This window comes from Rhagoletis zephyria, unplaced genomic scaffold (assembly GCF_001687245.7).
Source record: "Rhagoletis zephyria isolate East Lansing unplaced genomic scaffold, Rhagoletis_zephyria_1.1 Rzeph_scaffold_02945, whole genome shotgun sequence".
In the NCBI taxonomy this organism is placed as follows: Eukaryota; Metazoa; Arthropoda; class Insecta; order Diptera; family Tephritidae; genus Rhagoletis; species Rhagoletis zephyria.
Genome location: NW_016160029.1, coordinates 40,727 through 66,141, shown reverse-complemented (window position 1 = coordinate 66,141; position 25,415 = coordinate 40,727). Strand labels below are relative to the sequence as shown.

General features: G+C 34.7%; 1 protein-coding gene across 1 annotated transcript in view; it reads left to right on the top strand.

Annotated features, from left to right (window-relative positions):
• Window positions 1-200: 200 nt before the first annotated feature.
• The window catches only part of LOC108368074 (uncharacterized), a 49,588-nt gene continuing 24,373 nt past the window's right edge, over window positions 201-25,415 (top strand). Inside the window, exons 1-3 of the mRNA XM_017622827.1 lie at window positions 201-255; window positions 1,715-2,459; window positions 9,796-11,308. Of these exons, the coding sequence (XP_017478316.1) occupies window positions 201-255; window positions 1,715-2,459; window positions 9,796-11,308 (2,313 nt within the window). The remainder of the gene's footprint in view (window positions 256-1,714; window positions 2,460-9,795; window positions 11,309-25,415) is intronic.

Genomic DNA, 25,415 nt, shown 5'->3' with positions numbered 1-25,415 from the left:
CCGCAACCCCGTTACAAAATATACATATGTATACCGTTGGCATTGAACAGTAACACCACGCCACCTAGCAACTCACACATAATAACGAACATTAACATATATATATATATATCGCTGAGCAGGGTGCGATGGCAGCGTGGAAACAAACAACAACAGCTACAACCAGGACAACACATCTTCACTTGGCAACACAGATCTACATGGCAACTAATACGAGCAACGGTACGCAGGAAGGTGACTTCGTGGGACCTGATGGTATGAACATACATACATATGTACTTTACACTTTACCTAAACGTTTTTAAATTAAATACAACTGTACACTAAATTTGAATACAACAAAAAAAATTTTTCCTTATATATACTTATGTACATGCTTACTATCATACAGTTCCATAATTAAAATTGTGAATATATATACTTTATCATATACATATGTACATACTTGTGTTACTGAATTTCTGAACTACAGTCGCGTGCAAATTATTGGTATCAAACCAACTTTCCTTTTCAAGTGTTTTATAACTTAAAGTTTTCTGACCTTCATACATGATTTTACTTACTGGCCATCTCCACAGGATAAAATTTATTGCTGCCCAGCTGTCATTTTGGTCGCTAGATATAAGATATATCAGTGGCAATATTTGTGTGGGCTTTTTATATCTTGATATAAGCATTTGTAAGATAGCTTCGAAAACGTATTTTTGCCGGATTTAATCGCTTTAAAAATTTAGAAAATAGGCTAGTTTATATCCAAATACATAATTACAAATATTTTAACAGGAAGCAGCTCAATTTTTGCTTTTATATTAAAATAATAATGATGTTGTAGCCACGAAGTTTTCGTGCAAATGAAAATTTAGCTGTCAAACTACCAAATTGCCGGCAATAGATGGCAAGATATAAGCTCTGATATATATTGCTCTCGAAGAGCAATGAGCGGTCTCTATTGGCAAATTATATTCTGACATATGTATCAAGATATAAACTTTATCCTGTGGAGACGGGCAGTTACATTTTTGAATTACACTAGCGTGTAAAATATTGTCACGCAACTTTTCTTAAAATTAAATTACAATTTTTAAATTTTTAATAAACAGTGTCTTGCAAAGTGGTTAGCGAAAACTTTTTCAAAACATTTATTTCAAAACTTTTATATTATCAGAAAACCATTTTTTTTCTGTGCTTCGCCGAGTGAGTGCTGTAAACTTTTTTTTTAATCTTATATAAAATCAAATTCATCGATACATGTTTTTCTTATAAATCAGGCCGTACTATCAGATTGCCACGTTTACAACTTTTTTTAAAAAACAAAGGTTAATGCCGATTGAACGCCAATTGTGGAAATTTTACTGTGCCTATAGTCTTTAACATTCATGCCGGGTTTTTCAAATGCCAGATTTTGATACTGCATTTAAAGATTTGCGCACTGATTTTGCAAAAGTTACAAGACGTGTGTTACAAAGTCGTCCTATCTCAACAAAAGAGGACAAGCTGGAGGAATATAAAGAATCTTTAATAAAAAGTTATAACATCATTTTAATACTAGTAAATTCGCACTTCAAACAAAGGGTTAAGCCAAAGTCATTAATTGAAAGTTTATCGCGGTGTAGAGAAAACCTACTTAAGTGTTTTTGTAAAATTGGTTGCAAAGTTAAAGTACCAAAAGATTTTGACGAATTAATTACAGAAAACGTTTTGTATTCGGACACAGATTCCGACGAAGAATTTGCTGACGCACGTTCAACTGGCACCCTTGGAGTTTATAGTATTAAAAAGAGTCGTTCTTTGTCTTTTCTCGAAGATTTTTTGGGATTTGACGATCCTCCTTACGTAACCACTAGCTCACCAAATATTAACTTCTTTCAAAATAACAACGCAAAATTGGCTACACCTGAGCAAAATAAATCATTTATAAGTTTATGCGCCTCGATTATAGGGGAAAATTATAGTGGTGACCCGCTATCACTTGCCTCTTTTATTGATAAAATTGCCCGTATTGAAGAATTGTCAGACGAAAGCCTCACTACAACATTTATTGCATTTTTGAAATCCAAACTTGAAGGTAAAGCTCGCGAGTCCCTACCAACGCAAATAAGCTCAGTTAGCCAAATTAAAGAAGCGCTGTCTAGCAAAATAAAGCCAGATGACTCGAAAGTTGTCGCTGGTAAGATTGCAGCTTTAAAAGTGCATAACAACAATTATTCAGATTTTGCGAAACAGGTAGAAGAGCTCGCAGATGCTCTGGAGCGTTCACTTATTATTGAAGGGATGACACAAGCGAAAGCTCACGAGTTGGCAGTCGAGCAAACAATAAATGTTTGTAGGCTCAACAGCCGTTCAGATATGGTAAAGTCGATACTAGCATCGTCAACCTTCAGTGACTCGAAAGATGTTGTAGCGAAAATGATTGTGGAGCACGACAATATAGTAAAAGAGCGGCAGGTGTTGGCTTTTAGGTCACGTCCCATACGAACAGCTAATTCTCGAGGAAGTTATAGAGGCAGCAATAATTACAGATAGCACAATAACAATTTCAGGTTTAACGGCAATTCAAATAGGTACAGCGGTAGTACTAGCTATCGAAACAACAATCAGAATAGGAACAATAGTTTTAGTAATAGACGAAATAACTACAATAATAGTAACAACAGTCAGGCTTCAAGCAGTAGATATAGCAATCCATACGCGTTCAAAAACACGAAATTCTGCCAATGTTCGGACTTTAAACGCCGAGGCCCCTCAGGCGCGAACACTGGGGGAGCTAGACTTGAACAATTAACCACTTTTACAGAAGAAAAATCCATTTACTGCCTAAATCTCAACTATTCCGATTTCATTGAAATAAATTGTAGTGATTCTCACAAACAATGCACTTTTTTAGTAGACTCTCAAGCAGACATTTCCCTTATAAAATGTTCCAGCCTAACAAGCAAGTCGGCAATAAACAGCAATAACATTATTAATATGACGGGCGTAACAACAGAAACGGTCCAAACCTTGGGCACAATACATACAAATTTGGTAGTATCAGACATTTTCATTCCGCACACTCTTCACCTTGTAAATGACAGCTTTAACATTCCTTCGGACGGCATACTCGGAAAAGACTTTTTAAAAATAAACAAATGTATAGTCAACAATGCAAACGATAGCACAACCATTGGTTTGGGGACAGAAAGGATCAGCGTTTCAATTTTTCACGGTACTACTACCGACACCTTAGTAATTCCACCTAGATCCGAAGTTTTTCGGTTATTTAATTTGGGTAAATCCAAAAACCCCGTTTTTGTAGACGCCCAGGAAGTTTGTAGTGGTGTTTTTACAGCGAAATGTATCGTTGACACGAAAAACCCGAACTAAAACTAATAAACACTACTGATGAAGTAAAATACGTAAGAAATTTCTATATTCAAACCGAAGATATAACAAACTTCAACGTTTATAAAATTAACGAATCCGATCTGATCCGAAACGCATAGAAGAACTCAAATCGATTTTAGAAAAACAAGTACCCCATTATGGTAAAAATAAATTGTTTGATCTTTGCTCAAAATATTCCGACGTATTTGCCTTAAAATCCGACCTTATGACTCTGAACAACTTTTACGAACAAAAATTGAGACTGACAGACAAAACTCCAGTTTACATAAAAAACTACAGATTGCCATATTCACAACGCGAAGAAATAAACAAACAAGTCGATAATTTATTGCGAAACAATTTGATCGAGGAAAGCTACTCCAACTATAACAGTCCTTTAATTTTAGTGCCGAAAAAGATCCAATAGGTCAAAAATCGTACCGTATGTGCGTAGGCTTTAGAGCAGTAAACAAAAGACTAATTGCAGACAAATTCCCGTTAGCACGTATAGACGACATTTTAGATAACCTTGGAAGAGCAAAATATTTTTCGACTCTGGATCAGTATTCTGGTTTTCACCAAATTCCATTACATAAAAAATCTAGAGATATTACATCGTTTAGCACTGATCGCGGATCTTTCCGTTGGAAGGTCTTGCCTTTTGGCCTTAATGTAGCACCTAACTCGTTTTCAAGAATGGTGTCTATAGCATTTTCCGGTATTTCACCTAATCAAGCTTTTATGTATGTCGACGATGTAATAGTTATCAGATGCAGTGACGCACACCATTTCAAAAATCTAGAAAAAGTGTTCGAAACTTGCAGAAAGTTCAACTTGCCACTTAACCCAAATAAATGTAACTTTCTACGATCTGAGATAACTTTCTTAGGACACAAGTGCTCAGCAAGAGGTTTACTGCCAGATGATACAAAAATAAAAGCCATTAAAAAGTACACAAAGCCATGCGATAAAGGTGCGAAGATTCGTGGCATTTGCAAACTATTATAGAAGATTTATACCTGTCCTTACTTCTCTGGCAGCACCCTTAAATCGTTTGAGCAGGAAAAATGTAGAATTTAAATGTGATAACTCCTGTGAACAAGCTTTTGAAAACCTTAAATCTTCTTTAATGTCTTCTAAACTTTTACAGTATCCTGACTTTATCAAACAATTCATAATTACAGTCGACGCATCTAAAACCGGATGCGGTGCAATTTTAAGCCAAAACCACAACGGCAACGACTTACCAATTTGTTTTGCTTCTAAGGCTTTCAATAAAGCAGAACAAAAAAAGGCAATTATCGAACTCGAACTTCTAGCAATATGTTTCGCAATCAAGCAATTTCGACCATACGTTTATGGCTCACACTTTACTGTAAAATCTGATCACCGACCATTAGTTTACCTTTTTAATATGAAAGACCCGTCATCAAAACTCTCGCGAATAAGACTGGAACTTTCGGNAGTATTCTGGTTTTCACCAAATTCCATTACATAAAAAATCTAGAGATATTACATCGTTTAGCACTGATCGCGGATCTTTCCGTTGGAAGGTCTTGCCTTTTGGCCTTAATGTAGCACCTAACTCGTTTTCAAGAATGGTGTCTATAGCATTTTCCGGTATTTCACCTAATCAAGCTTTTATGTATGTCGACGATGTAATAGTTATCAGATGCAGTGACGCACACCATTTCAAAAATCTAGAAAAAGTGTTCGAAACTTGCAGAAAGTTCAACTTGCCACTTAACCCAAATAAATGTAACTTTCTACGATCTGAGATAACTTTCTTAGGACACAAGTGCTCAGCAAGAGGTTTACTGCCAGATGATACAAAAATAAAAGCCATTAAAAAGTACACAAAGCCATGCGATAAAGGTGCGAAGATTCGTGGCATTTGCAAACTATTATAGAAGATTTATACCTGTCCTTACTTCTCTGGCAGCACCCTTAAATCGTTTGAGCAGGAAAAATGTAGAATTTAAATGTGATAACTCCTGTGAACAAGCTTTTGAAAACCTTAAATCTTCTTTAATGTCTTCTAAACTTTTACAGTATCCTGACTTTATCAAACAATTCATAATTACAGTCGACGCATCTAAAACCGGATGCGGTGCAATTTTAAGCCAAAACCACAACGGCAACGACTTACCAATTTGTTTTGCTTCTAAGGCTTTCAATAAAGCAGAACAAAAAAAGGCAATTATCGAACTCGAACTTCTAGCAATATGTTTCGCAATCAAGCAATTTCGACCATACGTTTATGGCTCACACTTTACTGTAAAATCTGATCACCGACCATTAGTTTACCTTTTTAATATGAAAGACCCGTCATCAAAACTCTCGCGAATAAGACTGGAACTTTCGGAATACAATTTTTCAATACAATACATAAACGGCAAAACAAACGTTGGTGCGGATGCACTATCACGAATCAGAATTGACGAACTTAAAGACACAACAAAACGTATTTTAGCAGTAAAAACTAGATCGATGACAAAACAAAACGTAGAAATGCAACCACAGTACGAAGAAAATCACACAAATAACTCCACAGTACAAGTTTACGACAAATTTTCTTACAATTTTTCAAAAGAAAATCCACGGATAAAAACCAAAATTACTTACGATAAAAATGATAAAATTTCAAGTATTAAGATATATGCGCATTTAAAACATAGAAAACTCGAGTTAATTAATTTTGAGGTTGTTAACAAAATAGCGAATTTAGATGAGCTACTTTTGAGGCTTCAACACCAAGCCGGCAATCACAACATTAAAGAAATTGAATGGCAAAAAAATGATTCATTCTTTGAACAATTTTCGATTACAGACTTAAAAATTATTGGAAACAAAGTTTTAAAATCTTTACAAATTATACTAACAGACCCTGTGGAAACAATAACTGAAGACGACAAGAAACTTAAACTCATGACAATTTACCATAACGACCCGATATCAGGCGGACATTACGGAAACAAAAAACGCTATGCAAAATTACGTACAAAATACTATTGAACTATATACTGTGAGAAATGTTTATTAAATAAAGTAAAACCTAAAACTAAAGAAAATTTAGTACTAACCCGAACGCCTTGCAAACCCTTTGATGTTGTAGTAATAGACACAATAGGACCCTTGCCTGAGTCCATTAATGGCAATAGGTTCGCTGTAACCATTATATGCGACTTCAGCAAATATTTAGTATCAATAGCCACACCGGATAAAAGCGCAAAAACAGTAGCTTCTGCAATTTTTGAAAGCTTTGTTTTAACATACGGCATTATGAACACTATAAAATCCGATTTGGGCACCAAATTTAAAAATGAACTTTTTTCCGAATTAACCAAACTNACAAAAAACGCTATGCAAAATTACGTACAAAATACTATTGAACTATATACTGTGAGAAATGTTTATTAAATAAAGTAAAACCTAAAACTAAAGAAAATTTAGTACTAACCCGAACGCCTTGCAAACCCTTTGATGTTGTAGTAATAGACACAATAGGACCCTTGCCTGAGTCCATTAATGGCAATAGGTTCGCTGTAACCATTATATGCGACTTCAGCAAATATTTAGTATCAATAGCCACACCGGATAAAAGCGCAAAAACAGTAGCTTCTGCAATTTTTGAAAGCTTTGTTTTAACATACGGCATTATGAACACTATAAAATCCGATTTGGGCACCGAATTTAAAAATGAACTTTTTTCCGAATTAACCAAACTTTTAAAAATCCAGCACAATTTCTCGACAGCACATCACCATGAAACCGTTGGTACAGTTGAACGAAACAACCGTGTCTTTAATGAATATTTACGCGGGTATTTAAATGAAACTGGGTCCGATTGGGAAGTTTATTTGGAATACTTCACATTTTTGCACAATACAACTACAAGTTGTGTATTTGATAACAAACTGTCACCATTTGAATTAGTATTCGGTAGAAAAGTAACTTTACCAACCGAATTACAAGATATAAAAATTTATCTGATATATAACATTGATAATTATTCGAAAGAAATCAAATACAGAATGCAAAAATCACACGCGCTTGCAAAAGAACTTATTAACAAACATAAAACTGGAACCAAACGGTATATAACAAGACCGCGCGTCCGTTAATAGTTAATTTAAATGATACGGTCTTAGTTCAAAAAGAACCACGCGATAAACATACAAATATATATGAAGATCCATACGTCATAGCAAATATTGACGGAGTCAACGTAACCATTTTCGACAAAAGCAGAAAAAAAGAAAAAACAGTACACAAAAATAGAATCCATAAAATAAAATAAAACAAAGTTTCTTATATATGTAAATACGTATGTATAATTATTTTTAATTTTTCTTTTATTACAAAAAAAATTTTACAAAAAATATACCAAAAATCTGAAATGTACAAATTATGAAATCTAGCTCTAAAGAAAAAAAACAAACAAAAGAAACTTTTATAAGTATTCATAATATATTTTTCCATAAAAATGTATATTAAGAATTTTTCACAAAAATATGAATTAGATTGTTAAACCAAAAAGCATTTTTCATGCATTGTTAAAATCAAACTTTAAAAATCTTTCAACAAATACTATGTATATATATATATAGATAAAAGAAACTTGAATTTCCATTTTTTCATATCCAATTAAAAACATATTTATGTATATTAAATAAACTCATAAGTCATAGTTACTTATCAATAGCATACTTATCTTTATTTTAAAATACTATACTTTGCCAATTTAACAAATATTAATAAAAATAAGTCATATTAATTAAGTAAATACAATAGCTTTTATTTAAATATTTACAATAACTTAAATTGCTATGAACGATCGAATATAAGGGGGAGGAATATTCCTCAATCAAATCCAAATTCGTTCCTTTATTTAATTTAATTTAATTCTAATTATAAATTTTGGGCAAGAAGAATATGGCAAACTTGATCACTTTGCCAAATTCTTCTTTTTCCAAAGGAGGGTGATGCAACCCTACAAATTACCTAATATGAATTCGCCCTATTACAAATATAAATTTACGATATTGAAATATGCAACTCTGTTGTATTGAACAATAGCAGCTAGGTTTAAGATTGAACTTGAAAAATAAATCAGCGTCACTCATTACGCGCAATTCAAAATGTGAAGACGTATTAATTTTAAAAGGAACATTTCTTGGCGAATTGCTGGCTACCAGCGTTGGCCGGCAAAAGAGCCGGCGGAGCACCAGGGCTCATCGTGAAATACCGCAGCAGAGCTGCAGCGCCAGCAAATAGCCAAGGCAGTAGCACTGCCTATTACGGCAGCACCGAGGGAGCGCTAGGGCTCCACCAAAGCGAGCGTTGGCCGGCGGAGCACCAAAGCTCCACGGTTACAGGTACGCTCCGTTAATTTAGCATAAGTGAAAAAGCACCACTTAACAATATCAAGTTCCTCTCGTGTTTCTTTTTTTTATTTGGCGTCACGCGAATTATATCAAGTTCGTCGGCAATCGCAGTCGTAGTCGGTCGTAATAGTTTTCACACAAATTACCGCGATACAAAGTGCAACCTCAACCCGGCGTCTTGTGATAGCCGCCAATTAAGCGCCACTAGTGTCTCGCTTAAAAATTGGACGTTGAACTGGTGCGGAGAATCCAGGGCCAGCGCGGAGCCATTGAAGCGCGAGGATACTTCCACGCCACGATATACACCACCATCGCCGAAGTTTTAACACGGCATTGTCGGCGTATCATATCACCGCCTGCTTTTAATCATCATCCGGAGCCACCATCCCCCAGGATAAGGAAGCGAACAAGCTTCCACTTATAATAAACTTTTCTATATAAGGTAGTACTTAACTTGTACTTTCTAAATAATACAAATTTATGTAGCATTAACTATGCAATTTTCATCAACTGAAAGATACACCTATCATCTTTATTTTGACATCATTAGTTATTTAATCGGTTATGTAGTTCATAAGATATTGATATTTCAAAATATCGAAAATTTTAGCTTAACCTCCTATATTTTCGTGATTTTTTACTTGCGCTAAATAATTTTAGTAAGGTTGAAATCAGCATGAAGAGTTCTGTCCAGTTACATTTTTGGTTTGTCTTTAGTTAAATGGTCGGTATTCTACAATTTTTGTAAAAATTTAACTTCACATTTGACATCAGTAATGAAAACGGAATGTCAATCATCTGTCACCGAAATTTGATCACAGTCTTTGACATGCACTGCGGTATCGACATTTGGTCAGATTTTGAAATGTAATGAAAACGCCTTTGACACCAAATGAACAGCTGTCAGCTGAAGGCAGTTTTGGTGTCAGTGATTTTGTCCTAATGAAAACCAACATTAACGTATGAGGTTAGAGAATAAGGCTAGTTGTCTCTATACGTGATAACTCAATGTTGACTATGTTCTGAATCCGTTATTCTATTACAGGTATGAAGGTGAGTGGTATAACAACAAGAAACATGGATATGGTGTGACTACATTCCGTGACGGTTCATTTGAAGAGGGGAAATACAAAAATAACATTTTAATTACCAGCCAAAAAAAGAAACATTTATTCCTAGCGAGATCACGGAAATTTAGAGACCGCATCACCATAGCAGTTAATTCGGCACAAAGAGCTTTAAAAATGGCAATGCAGCGATCTGATATTGCCATTTCTCGTACTTCTACTGCAACTGACAGAGCTCAAAACGCCGACGTTGCAGCTGATCAGGCTCGTATCGACTGTGAAATCGCAGTTAGAATTGCACGAGAATTCGCCCCAGATTTTAAGCCATCAGTTTTAGAACGATTTGAAAAGTTGCGCTATCGTAATGAACTTAAGTTTACTCCCTCAACAAAAAACAACAACCCATCCTCTTATAGCGGAAATCTTGTAGAGCGCCATAAAAATGCGTCTACTTTACAGGAAATGCGTGAATCTGATCTCAATAAACGAATAGAATCTAAAATACACTTGCAGAATTCGATGCAATCACAAAGACCCCATATAACACCTCAAACAGACTTTGTAAATTTAGTTAACCAACAAAGCTATTCTGGCAGTAATGCTTTAGATTCGATGTATTCTTTACAAGATAAAAAAAATGAGCAACGATTAAAGCAATATCAAGATAGCACACAAGTAAGTCAGCTCAGCAGAAAGAATAATACGGTAATGAGTGACTTAGCGGAAAATAACAATTTGGCACATGGCAATAGAATGGAACCAGGTGAAACAACTCTAAAAAATAACAGGAACAATCATTACAGTAATAACTACTCTGCCAATGCAAATAAAACCGACGACTATACTTACCATACTTTTGATGGTGAACAGACAAATTTACAAACTCTTTTTAACCAACAACATTTCCAAGCTATTTCACCACAAATACCTACGCACACCTTTCCTGACAAAAATTATCTTTTCTCGCGCGATCCATCACAACATCAAGATGTATTAGGAGCAACGGAAAAACAAACTAGACCGCCATCACTTCATGAAATGAATCAAAAACTTTCTATTGATTACTTTGACCACTATAAAAGGCCTCCAAGTCGAGACTCATCAATAGATCGATATACCCGAGCTGCTAGTCGTGTTAATGAAAGTGCAGGTTCTCGGAAAGCTTCAGTAGATAAATGTATACCATTGCAAATAAGAGACCTATTAACACCAAATGGAGAAGGTTCCTACTCAAGGGATACCTTTCCTCGATCAGCCATAACTCAAACAAACCCTAATTCACAGTTGAGTCTCGCGGAAGAACAAATTTCACGGTTAGCCAAACAGCCATTTGAAGATGTTGTTTTGCATCAACAATCACTGGGCCAAGATATTATTCCATCACCAATGTCTCCAAAACGGACAGAAAGCTTGTACATACCTCCGAAAAAAATAGATCAAAGAACCACTCCGATAAACGCTTTTAATTATGCAGGAAGCAAACAAAAAAAGGTATGTAATTATTCAAAATAAGGAATTTTATTGTTTTATTTTCCAACAATGTACATTAGTATTCTTTCGAATATCACTATATTTTTTTCTTCAAAATTCCGTACTCACGACTTGTATTTATGATGTTTGAACTTGAGGGGAGATCTTCTGATCTCCCAAATGACAAGAAGTGCGGCCTATACTGAAAACCGCCGTCAAATTAACAGTTTTTGTTTGCAATTTTCAGCTGAAATAAGGAAATGTTAATTTTACCATTTCGACATTATCAATTTTACGTGAAATTTATGTATGTACATGAAACACGTAAAATTATCGCGATTACCACGTATTATTGATATGTACTCATGTATTATTGATATGATACTTATGTATAATTAACACGATATTTGTGTAATACTTGCGTGAGGCTGACGATAAAATTACATTTGAAACATATTGATTTGAAATGAAAATCATACCCAAATTGAACTGTCTTTTAATAAATGAATTTTTGATTTTTAAATAAATATGTAGGTACACATTTAAAGTTTTATTCACATACATTTATGAATGTTTGCAGTGAACCAAAAAAGTCTACTTACAGAGAATTTTTCGCAATGGATACAATGTTTTTTTATTTAAATCACTTTTCGATATTTTTTATAAAAATATAGTTCGAACCTCAGTAATAAAAATAAAAATAAAATTTCTTAACTTTGTGCAGTGCTGAGGAAGATTCAATAAATTTTTGAAAATAAAACTCTCAAGTTTCTAATAAGATTTTAGAAAGGATTTGGATTATGAAGTTTTGTAGCCTGTGGTATTTCAATATAGTAAAGTATAAGTTTGCAGTTTCTAAAAAAATCCTTTTGGGTCTTTGACGAACTGATTTTATAAGTACAGTACTTATTTTTCAAATCTCGTACTGATTTTATTCAGTTCTTCAATCAGTACGCTAATATCCTGATTTTTCAAAATTTGTATTGAATTTTCAATTATGAGATTTCAAATTTGTAATAGGGGCTTCCCACCGAGCTTGATACTCGGTAACTCGGTAATTTTTCTCCACGTATTTTTAACTAACTTCAAAAAAAGGAGGAGGTTATCAATTCGCCGGTATATTTTTCTTTGTTTTATGTATTTTACCGCATAACTTTGGGCCACGTTAAGCAAAGCCAGAGGTAGTCCCATACTAATTTGGTTTAGATCCGATCATTGGATTATAAAGAAATTATCGGTACTCTTAAATTTTTATATGAAAACACCGTGCGACAATTTTACACACGAAAAAATCAATATATTCACAAAACTGGGCGCCAAGTATAGTAAAGCTGCGTTTATAGTTTTTCTCTCTGACATCAGGACGTTTTTTTAAAAGGACTTAGAATTTTCTAGAATATGATTAAGTAAAAAGAGTATTCAAAACATGCGGTGCATTGTAGAATAACAATATGGGTATCAATTAAAAGGAAAAATTCTGGAAAATAGAAAAAAAGGATTAATTTTTGTGTGCACCAGGACGAATATGTATTGAAAATGTCCTTTTAAAAATTTATTCTTGAATATCCTCGGAAATTTGCAATATATATGTTTGAAAAAAATATTTGTCAAGGACTCGAATTTCGTCCTTCTAACTTTATTAGTTTAAATAAAAAAAAGTTTACACGTCTCTTTATATTTAAGATATTGATAGTTACAATATACATAAATAAATGAAGATACTGGAATCATTACATTGTACGGCACTCGGCTGGGTATTGGACTAAACCAATTTTTTTAAGAGATTGAGCCATAGGTAAAAAATATACTTTTAGATTTTTAACAGGTATTTAAATAGCGTCAGAACTTCCTTACACTGTATTGTAAAAAGTAACAAGAAAACAATCTAATTTTAGTCGACATGTTTCAGATAATGTTTGATATGCGCAAGACTTTAGAGCAATCGCTTTATGGGAATATCGCCGAGTCCTTACGTTCCAGTTGCGGTAATATTATGGATTATAATTTATTTAGAAAAAGGTCTGACGTTTTTTTGTCGAGTTCTTTTAGTTATCTCGAAAATATCTTTCGATTTAAATAAATTTGAATAATTGAATGGTTCTTGCCTACAACTTATTTAAAAATTTAAAAAGAGGGCTGACGTTGCTTCCTGGAGCAAAGAGATAAACCGACTTCGACTTAAAATTTTTGAAGTGAACTCCAAATTAAAAGTAATTTTAAAATGGAATGTAAGTAATTCTCTGACTATTTAAACACTGAAAGTGGAAATGATCTCATTACTGCTATTCAAAAATCTCATGAATATTAAAACTTTATTGATTCCTGTGTACAATGATATTATAAGGTTATATAATACTTACGGTGACCATCCGTCCTGTTTTTTGCAGGGCCGTACTGTTATTCAAAGGTCTGTCCTGCGTAGTTTTTCAAAATATAAAAACCTCAAAATGGACTGATTTTTTTCAAGCGTCTTGCCTTTGCCCCGCATTATTCGATATTTGAAAATAAACGGCGGCAGCCCTTTACTTACTTATATGTTGTGTGAGGACCAAATATCCCTGACGAATTTGGCCCACACAAATACCCGGCATCAAAGCAACCAGCGATGCAATAAACCACAGCAACACAAGTCATAGCAACACTCGACAACAGTGTTGCCGCGAATAATTTTTAGTGGTAGCCAAATTCCTTTAAAAAAGGGCTAAAAAGGAGCTAAAAAATGTCGTTGTGGCTAAAAATGGTAGCTACATTTTTTTGTACATATACATATATAAGTATACACGCAAACATTTGCAATAATTAATGGTATAGAAAAACAATGAACTCTGGAAAAAAGAAAATATTTTATCCAACCAAAAACCTTTTTGTATAAAAGGGGAAATATACGACACCAGGTTGCTGGCTCCATGGTACAATCACTTGACCATCAGGCCCGAAACATATAACTTACCAGCATGCTGGTACACAATTTATTTCGTTACAAATGGGGTCGAGGAAGGATCGAAATGATTAGAGCCGAAATTTCATAATTTTTCTACCATTATGTTGAAAGATTGTTTTTTTTTTTTTTAAATCACAACTGCAATATCGTGAACTTAATCTTCCACAAACACGGCTTTGACTCATATTGTGCAAGAAATTTCCGCCTAAACACTTTTTACTTAGAAAATTGAGCTAATTTCACCACTCACGACACCAGCAGCTGATACAATCACACCATTTAACAAATTAAGCATTTTAAAGGCAGTAAACTTATCTATTTTAAGCTATAGTTAAATCGTCAATAGATAAGTTACAAGCCTTAACACTTTTACAGTATGTATGTATAAAAACGTAAGGAACAGTTAGTTTAAAAATTCGTCTCTTACATAAATGAAAAAAACTAGATCACATTAAGCATTGTAACGTAGCATCCGCTACGATACAATAACATACAGCATCGTACATACATACAATATTGTACATATATACCGTTCCGCACACACATACAACATTGTACATACATACTCCACCGTACATGTAAATACAGACGTACATACAGCGCCGTACATACACACAGTATAAAGTGAGCACTGCTAGCAGCACACCAGCAGCATGCCCGAATAACTCACCAACCCCTTCGCTCCCCACACTGCATAAATCGGTACAGCACACGACGAATTCTCAACAATCATGCAGCGCAACAGGTATAAAAGGCTTAACAAGTGCGCAGTCAGGTCAGTCTTTCCAGGTGAGTAGCTGATTTGACTGGTCGATGAGCGGGTGGTGTGCGTGCGCGCTAATGTCTTGCCGGCCAGCCAAGCCAAGCTCGGCGTAACCAATCGGTCGATCAGCTGGTGTGCCTGCGGTCGCGTCAATGTGTCACCGACTGGCCAAGCCAAAACCAAGTACGACTCGACCCGCCGGCTGACCAGGATTGCACGCCTTTTAGGCATCCTAATTGGTCGCCGGCTGGTTGAGCCTCCGACACCGCCGACCCGTTCCAGCCCCTACTTCTGTAGAGTGCGATTAGGGGAATGGCGGTGCCTGGAGTGAGACTTGCTAGGTCGCTTCGCTCCACCGGTTGCCGAGCGGCTGAGTGCCAGTACGAACAACCCGTTGCTGTTAGAAGTCACCCCCTGCCGAAGATCACCCGTCGGCCGCCCTCGTTGCTCAACAGTTGTTAAGAATCACCCGCCATGCTACTAGCGCTCTCAACGTTGCTCAACACTTGTTGAGAATCACCCGCCGTGTTACTAGCGCTCTCACCGTTGCCCAACAGTTGTTGAGAATCACCCGCCGTGCTGCTAGCGCTCTCACCGTTGCTCCGCTGTTACCAAGGGTCACCCGCCGCGCTGCTAGCGCTCCCACCGTTTCTCAACCGTTGCCCCGCTTTTGCCGAGAGTCACCCGCCGCGCTGCTAGCGCTCTCACCGTTGTTCAACCGTTGCTTCGCTGCTCCTGAGAGTCATCCGCCGTGCTAGCCACCAAAGGGCTAAAACGGCAACACTGCTCGACAACCTCCTCATTGCCATGACAACGCAACATTACACAGCAACATGTAGCTGCACATACACTCAACATCAAGCACACAGCCTATCAAAGGAGTAGCACGACAAGAAACCAGGCAGTCAGCAGGAGACTGTGGTCTTGAACATGCGGCCTTTGGCAGGAAGTGACTTCAGCTGGACCGGCTTGACTGTCGGGCTTGATTCCACTTCTGCAACAGCTGCTGGTAGGGTGATTTCTTCTGCACCGGCTTGACTGTCGGGCTGGACGTCACCTTGTCAGTGGCAGCGCCACAGGTTACACGCGCTCTCACCACAGCCCGCGCACGGGCGACGCCCGTCACCAGTAGAGTGACATAAACGGCGTCAACAAGAGTGCTAACCACCGCCGCCAACGATCAGAGCACCACTCATTGGCGTGCCGAGAGCGCTACACACCGATACGAGCAGAGCGCGACTCATCGACATTGCCGAGAGCGCAATCAGCGTTGCCGAAAGCTTTCACTGAAAAATCGTCAATTTACCCAAAAAAATCGTAATTTGAGCCAAAAAGACTTCAAATTTGTATTTACTAAACTTTTTAACTACATACATACATATAATAAATATGACTGAATACATTACAAAACCAAAAGAAATCCACATTGTATATGGGTTATAATAAAAGTTGATTATTAACAAAAATTTTAAATTAGAATTTAAAGCATAACTGCTTATAAATTGTTGTGTTCCACTGGTTTAAATTTTTTAAAAGAAGTTGATCTAATTTTAAAGTGTAACAGGAGCATTTGTTAACAGATAGATAATCTTGACGGAACAAAATTCCCTCTAAGGTCGTGTTATCTAGCCTGTTTCTGTATTTCGTTTTGTTTAAGTTTACTTTTGAGAAAATTCTTTCCACATTAGCTGATGAGCTTGGTAGGGTCATTAAATTTGACACAAACTGACACAATGTAGGAAAAACTTGCTCAGAGTCTACGCGAGTAATTTTGGATATGTTATTCCAAAATTCTTCGCAACTAAAGTTATCCGTCATTGAAAAAAAAGTAATGTAAAAAAAAATATTTTTTTAAAAATAAGCTTTTATTTAACATGTTTAATCAAAGGAATAAAATAAAGTAGTGANATTTGCGCGGGATGACCAAGTTAAATAAAAGCTTATAATAATTATCCTTAAAGTTTAAAAATCGTAGCTCCCTTAGCTTAACGTCTTATTTTTGAACATCATTTTCAGCAACTAAATTAGAAAACCGCGTTGCTAACACGGTTGCCACACGACAAAAAATTTTCTGACCAGAATTTACAAAAAAGTTACCTAAAAGCTACCAAGTAAAAAACAACGTTTTATTATACAATAAACTGCAAAAACAAACCTCGTTTATTTGCCATATATAAGACATGGGTACAATTAATAGTTTAATTAAAAGAAAACTAAACAATGGCATTTTACATAAGAGGCTATGAGGGCCAGATGAGCTTATCTACAACCAAAGTTTTAGTAATACAAGAAAGAAGGATCTATAAAAAGTAAATGCAGTATTTTACTGAATAATTTGCACCTACATGATGCTACATATTAGGTACGGTGCACATTTGAGCGATACGGTGCACATTAGAGGATGCGACATCGGCATGCTGAGTAAATATGTGGTAATTGGTAGGAAGCGATGAAAACTGTGCATGGCAGCGACACCGCTGCGATATAATATTGCATGCGTATCGCATGCGCGACACGGTTTGCTGAAGGAGGTGAGATTAGTATTGCGCGGTATTTTTTGCAACAAACCTTGCCGTTTCACAGGAGGAAGCATCTTCCTAAATTTTTTTAGTCGAATTAATTTAAAAAACCCCCATGCTTATAGAACTGTACAAAAAAAACTACTGTAGAACAGACGTGCCTAGTTTGGCATGGAGAATTTTAGCGTCTGAGGTCAAGGACACAGGTAAGTACACAATAGAATATTTTTTGTTATGATTTATTTGCCTTTGTTTTCACATCTTTAAAAAGAAATAAAAAGAAACCAGAGTAAAAATTCCTGAAGTAGCCCCCTCAATTTTCACAAAGTAACGAATATTGCAATAAGTATTTGCATTTCTTAGCTTGAGTATCCACAAATAAGTCAGCAAACTATTTCGCCAGTATTCGGTATTTCAATATACTTTTTCGTTTAATTTAATATATATGGACCTTATTTTTTAATAGTTATTGCGACCAAAGTTTTCATGCGATTTTCATGAAACGTAAAAAACTAGTTTTCTAAAAGAATAGGAATTAAAAAAAATTTATTTTTTCAAATTATTTTTCAATTAACTCAAACGGCAATAACGCAAAATTTGCTTCATTTAACTTTAAAATGGGAAATAATATCAAAATCTGAGTGTGATATTTTGCCTTATTTCCCATTGCGCATTTATACTTTTTGTAACAGAAACAGTTGAATGACAGAAGGAAAAATAACTTTGTTTATTCCAAAAATACAATTAAACAAAAAATTTGATNCTTCTTTACTCACTACTTTATTTTATTCCTTTGATTAAACATGTTAAATAAAAGCTTATTTTTAAAAAAATATTTTTTTTACATTACTTAATTTTCTAATTTTTAGTCCATTTATAAAAGCGTTGTATATTAAATAGTTTTATTTTATTTTATGTACAAAATTTTGCAATAGATATTAAAATAATTCAACTTGCAATGAAAGAGAACAGAAGACTATGCAAGCAAAATGTTGTTTGCTTACGTTTTGTATAAACATACATATGTACATACATACATATAGCAGCAGTTAATTTCATTTAAAGAAATGGCGTGTCGTCCACTTCCGCTGTAGCATGGCATATATTTAGGCGCAATATTAAAGTTCGGCGGGGAAACTTCTCGAGTCTTCTAATTGTATCTCCTTGATATGATGCCTACAATGAGGTTCATATCTAGACTAGGTTGATATCTAGAATTTGCCATAAATAGCTTTGCTCTGGTTTTACGTTCTTTGGCAAATTACGCTCTGTTAGCCATACATTTTACTAATTTTTGACCGAATTTGAATCAAGACCCCTGGACCATATAGGGAATTCATTTATATTTTAAATTGCATTGTCGTCGTGATTGGAACTATGCTGAAAATTTCAAGTCTCTAACTTGTCGGGAAGTTAGTTTAAATCGATTGGAAATTTCCACGATTTGCGCGGGATGACCAAGTTAAATAAAAGCTTATAATAATTATCCTTAAAGTTTAAAAATCGTAGCTCCCTTAGCTTAACGTCTTATTTTTGAACATCATTTTCAGCAACTAAATTAGAAAACCGCGTTGCTAACACGGTTGCCACACGACAAAAAATTTTCTGACCAGAATTTACAAAAAAGTTACCTAAAAGCTACCAAGTAAAAAACAACGTTTTATTATACAATAAACTGCAAAAACAAACCTCGTTTATTTGCCATATATAAGACATGGGTACAATTAATAGTTTAATTAAAAGAAAACTAAACAATGGCATTTTACATAAGAGGCTATGAGGGCCAGATGAGCTTATCTACAACCAAAGTTTTAGTAATACAAGAAAGAAGGATCTATAAAAAGTAAATGCAGTATTTTACTGAATAATTTGCACCTACATGATGCTACATATTAGGTACGGTGCACATTTGAGCGATACGGTGCACATTAGAGGATGCGACATCGGCATGCTGAGTAAATATGTGGTAATTGGTAGGAAGCGATGAAAACTGTGCATGGCAGCGACACCGCTGCGATATAATATTGCATGCGTATCGCATGCGCGACACGGTTTGCTGAAGGAGGTGAGATTAGTATTGCGCGGTATTTTTTGCAACAAACCTTGCCGTTTCACAGGAGGAAGCATCTTCCTAAATTTTTTTAGTCGAATTAATTTAAAAAACCCCCATGCTTATAGAACTGTACAAAAAAAACTACTGTAGAACAGACGTGCCTAGTTTGGCATGGAGAATTTTAGCGTCTGAGGTCAAGGACACAGGTAAGTACACAATAGAATATTTTTTGTTATGATTTATTTGCCTTTGTTTTCACATCTTTAAAAAGAAATAAAAAGAAACCAGAGTAAAAATTCCTGAAGTAGCCCCCTCAATTTTCACAAAGTAACGAATATTGCAATAAGTATTTGCATTTCTTAGCTTGAGTATCCACAAATAAGTCAGCAAACTATTTCGCCAGTATTCGGTATTTCAATATACTTTTTCGTTTAATTTAATATATATGGACCTTATTTTTTAATAGTTATTGCGACCAAAGTTTTCATGCGATTTTCATGAAACGTAAAAAACTAGTTTTCTAAAAGAATAGGAATTAAAAAAAATTTATTTTTTCAAATTATTTTTCAATTAACTCAAACGGCAATAACGCAAAATTTGCTTCATTTAACTTTAAAATGGGAAATAATATCAAAATCTGAGTGTGATATTTTGCCTTATTTCCCATTGCGCATTTATACTTTTTGTAACAGAAACAGTTGAATGACAGAAGGAAAAATAACTTTGTTTATTCCAAAAATACAATTAAACAAAAAATTTGATATAACTCGTATGAGGAAAGTAATGTTCACAAAATATTTTTACTTATGAAAAGTCTAATAAACTATAGGGAAAACGTCCTCTTAAATAACTGCTCGGCAAATTGGAAATAGCGCTTTTGTATGAATTTTATCTGCATGCTTTTTAAGCTGGAAAACCTTAAAATTTTTGCATGGAAGTGTGGTGCAATTGACAGGTGAAGTAATAAAAAAGCTTTCTCGCTTTATTTTCTGACATTCGGCTGCCTTATAGTAAAATTTTAAAGGCGATTTTTCAAATAAGGCAGTGTCAACATCTCTCTTCTCACTCTAATATTACTTAACCTGGTATAATTCTACGATGGCACATTAAGTCAAATGATTACTTTTTCTGTGCGAAATTAATAGCAGCTAAAATATTGCATTATTTTAATGTAAAAAGATGGAAAACGTTAAAACAAGTGTAAAGGCAGTAAATAAAATGTTAAGCAGACTTGGCTTTCGTAAAACAGAACTTACTGCTTTTTTGTATGTTCAAATGATGAGTATATGTTTTAGGTATTACTCAAAAACATTGTCCAATTAGCTTGGTTTTGACACAAGTTATTTTCTTATCATACACAACCCGCTCCTCTTTAAAATGAGCTATATAATAAAATAAGTATGGTCACATGTACATAAATGGTTTCTTCTAGCGATTAGTTATGGCATTATCGAAATTCCTAAATTAAAAAAAGAAAAATATTTACTACATGTCTCGCAGATATGTCTTGAGGAGAGATTCCTAAAGCAGTTTGTCTTCATAAAACACTTCATTTTCACTTGAGGTTTCAGTATTTCCAAATTCTCCACCGATATTATCTATTTATATTCAGAATACAAATTCTGCTTTGTGACACATTTACCGAAAATCGCTGGTAACTTCCTGAAAAGAATACGAATGTTTATATAACTAATTTGTTAAAAGAATGTTCAAAGCTCTATTCACTTTGAGTAAAAAAAATTGGAAATTTCAGTCCGTGAGTTCTCTCAAGGATTTGCCTTTTTGCGAAGGCGCTAGTGTATTTGTAACATAGCCTCGGCTACGCTACAGGAGATAAATGTAATGCAAATTGAGGCTGCTATTTTTTTTTGGTATCACATACTTCCATTTTCACTATTTATCACCATTAAAATGGATTATTTATCACCAAAAAATGTTGGAGATATTTTTGGAGATAGCTAAAAATTCGGAAAAAGGTTGGCTATCCTATTTTAGCACTTTAGCGATAGCGAAAGTTAGAGTCCGGCTGATGGTCGACACAGTTGGCTTTTTGATTTCGAAAAGAACCTCATCAGCAAGAAACGCAATGTTTTCAGATCTAAATATTTTAGCATCCTTTCCAAATTGTTTCCCATAATTTTCATATTTATTTGATAAATAATTGCAAAAAATACGCGTTTTTTTCTTCTAAGAGTTTCATTGAACTTTCGCAAATATCAGCAGCACCAAATTTTTTTTCAACATGGTTGACACCGAAAAAGGCTTTTCTTTTTTCGAACATCCAATCAGCCAAACTTCAAACAAGTTGCCTTTTGTGATAGCCCACAAAAAACCTTTTTTCACGAAAACGGCTAAAAACGGCAAATTAAGTAAAATAAATTGAACTCATTACATCTTAATTTATCCATTTCCGATTCCATTTTGTTTGCCGAAAGTTAACAAAATTGTAAAAGCTTACATAAAATCATAAATTGAAATAAATCAGAAAAATTTTTGAGGTTATGCAATAAGTCAGTTTTTTGCAAACAAATGATAAAAAGTCACTTTTTTAAATTGGGACATAGGTTCTCACTTAGATATAGTTTTTTTCCCCATTTAAAATTTTCCTTTAGTTATTCGAACTTTACAAAAACAATGCACTTGAAATTTACAAAATAAACCGGTTGCGCAAACAACGTATCAATAACGTTTTGAAAGTGTAACTTTGGTTTATTGCTGTATAACGGTGTTTTTTATTTTACAAAAACTAAGTGAAGTTTCTGTTATTTTGGAGTATTCTCTACAGAATGGCAACAAAAAATAATGTAAAACTGCCTTTACGAAATTGGACTTTCGCACAGCCAAATGTATCATTTGACCTAATGTGGATGGGAGGGTGTATGCAATAACACCAATAATTCCCTAAATGTGCTTTATGTTGCTCACAATAAACGGGTGCACCCAGTACTTTCTCCTATTATTTGCTCTTTTTTCTTTGCTGTAGCCACCAATATGCTACAGCAATGTCTTCATTGGATAAACTCGTGGTATTAACTGAAAGGCATTTGTGTAGATATCACACCGCAAATGGCATCGCGTGTCGCATCGCGTATCGCATCGCTCTAATGTGTACTGCGCGCATTTCATATCGCATCGCGTATCGTATCGCATCGCATATCGTATCGCTCTAATTGCACCGTGCCTTATAGTAAAAGAAAACTAAAAGGGCGCGCCTCGGGCTATTACCGTTTCGATTCTGGTAATGCATTTTAAGGTCCACCTAAAATTCTTTTGAAATGTCAGTTAAGCTACTTTGGCGCTCAAGGCCTCATATAATAAATAGATACATTTACATAAATACACTTTAATTCAATCTCTGTATACGTACGTGTATAAAGAAGAATATAACAAAAATTTGTGAAACAAAAAACAACACATAAATAATTTTGCAACGCACGCGTTTAAAAATATACTTTTCATAACAACGCGCTTTTAGCTTTTGGCTTTTTAACGGGATCTTAACCTCAGAACAAAAAACTATTTAAAGAATCGACTTAAGTGCATATACCGAAGCGCTAAAGAGCCCAAGTACATCACAAAAACTGCTGTTCAAACCTCCTTTTTTCATTTCCTCTATATATGGATCAAAGATCTTTAAAAAACATTTAAATACCGACGCGATTAATATTGAGCATGTGGTATTCGCGCGCGATCCATCATTATTTTGAAATCCATTAATATGACTCACGATTCAAATGTCACAAAAAATATTGAACGTGTGATAGACACCCCACACTGTGATAAATTAACGAGTAGACTGCCCAGCGATAATTTGCTTCGATATGTGATTAGTTGTTTCCGCTGAGCGCTGTGTTGCCTGATCAATGCAATTTTTTCTAGTAGTATTGTCACCGCTACACACAACCACATCACAATTTATCAAATTAATCCAACTTTTTTAGTCTGACTTTATACACGGCAAATTTAACAAAAGTTACCAAAATAAATAAAAAAGTTTCCAAGTTACCAAGCACTCTAAAAGTTACCTATTTTGGTCACAAATGACCAAAGGTGGCAAACGTGGTTGCTAACACTTGTAGTGAAATAATTCTCTTATTTAAAATCGCGCTAGGATTAATAAAATATAGTTCTTTTAAAACAACATCATTGAAATCAAACCGGCTTCTTAATTGTCTGCCGATTTCAATATAAAAGGCAATGCAATTATGTGTGAATTCATATAAATCGTTAGAGGAAAGCTTACATTCATCAATTTTGATTTTTACATACACTCCAACTTTTCAACTTTACAAAACAAATCCTTATTTTCAAAGTCAAGCTCGTAAACACAATCGCCATCTAAATAAATCGAATCGATAAAGTTGTCTAAAAACTTTAGGTAAAGGCCTAACACTGCATTATGAATATTTTGTATTTGACAATTTGTGCTTTGAAATACTTTGTTAAACTTGTTAAAATATTGAGTACATATTTTAAAAAAACATAAATACAGTTCATTCATATCGTTTAGATTTTTAAAAACAGTAACGGCAGTATCGATATGATCAATATTTTATGCGAACGAGAAAAAAAAATTTTATAGGTTGGTACAATTCGAGCACCCGACCCACCACTAATTCTAACGAAAGTCATCTGGTTTGCGCCGGATGTAGCAGTTTTTTTGGTTTGTATTCCAGAAGTGACGATATTTTAAAAATTGTGCATTTCTTTTAGGGCTATTTGCAATATATGTAGTTATATATATTTCGTACTAAAGTCTCCACTTCAAAAGCTAATTTGAGGCACGCATACGATGAGCAAAGCGCCAGTGAATGGCCAACGCATTTAATAGTAAACAAACTTGGAATATCAACTTTTAGCAGTTTTGATACGAAATGATTTTTACCCGTCATATTTTCCGCATCGTCCGCTGCGAAACCAATCAAATTACTCTTGTAGCAAATATTATGTTTATTCAAGTAATTCACAACAGTGTTGTATATACTTTTCGCATCATAATTCTCCACTTCAATTAAGCCAAAAAATAAGTCTTTTATATAAAAATCTAAAGTTGCTCTAACAACTAAGAACAGCGTTTTTATATTCGTAATATCCGTTGACTCATCAATGCACAAGGAAAATTTTTGCTGACGTAAAAGTGAACACAAGTACTCAAACTGGGTGCGACCCAATACATTTTTTACAATAAGTGTGGCTTTTGTGCGCCCGCAAGATACTTTTGAAGTTAGTTTTGAGTCTGAACTACCATGTTTTAAAAACTGAGTCAAGTGATCTATGCAGGAAAAGGGCAAATTATGCTCTGCAATAAATGCACACAACGGAAGCTCTATAGTCTGAACTTTTCTCGTTTCGGCGGAACTATTTTGAAACTGCGTATCGATAGTGGTTGGATGGCTACAAACTATGCAACTTGCCCTCTCGTTATGCCTTTTACTTGCTCTAGTTAATAAATCACTTTTTCCAGATCTAACTCTAAGTACGGTGTTGCACAATTTGCAAGCTAGTTCGTCAGTAACTTAAGGGTTTTTTTTCTTAATCAGCCAACTAAAAAACTCCTCCAGCCATGATGAACATATTTTACGTTGATTGCTTTTAGTTTCCTAAAATATATTTATATGCGTATAATGTACAATAAAGTCCAGTTTATTTAATCACAATTATTCACCGTCACAATTTCTTTTACAGCGCCACTTCGTGTTTCAGGGGAGCAATTCTATATACATACTAGCAATTACCCGGCGTGCTTCGCTGCGCCTTAAATGTATTTTTGTGTTGTAACTCTCCCCCTAAGCTCTTATGGCCTCATTTACAAAATATTTTTAAAGAACTTTATGAAGTTAGATTTAAAAAAA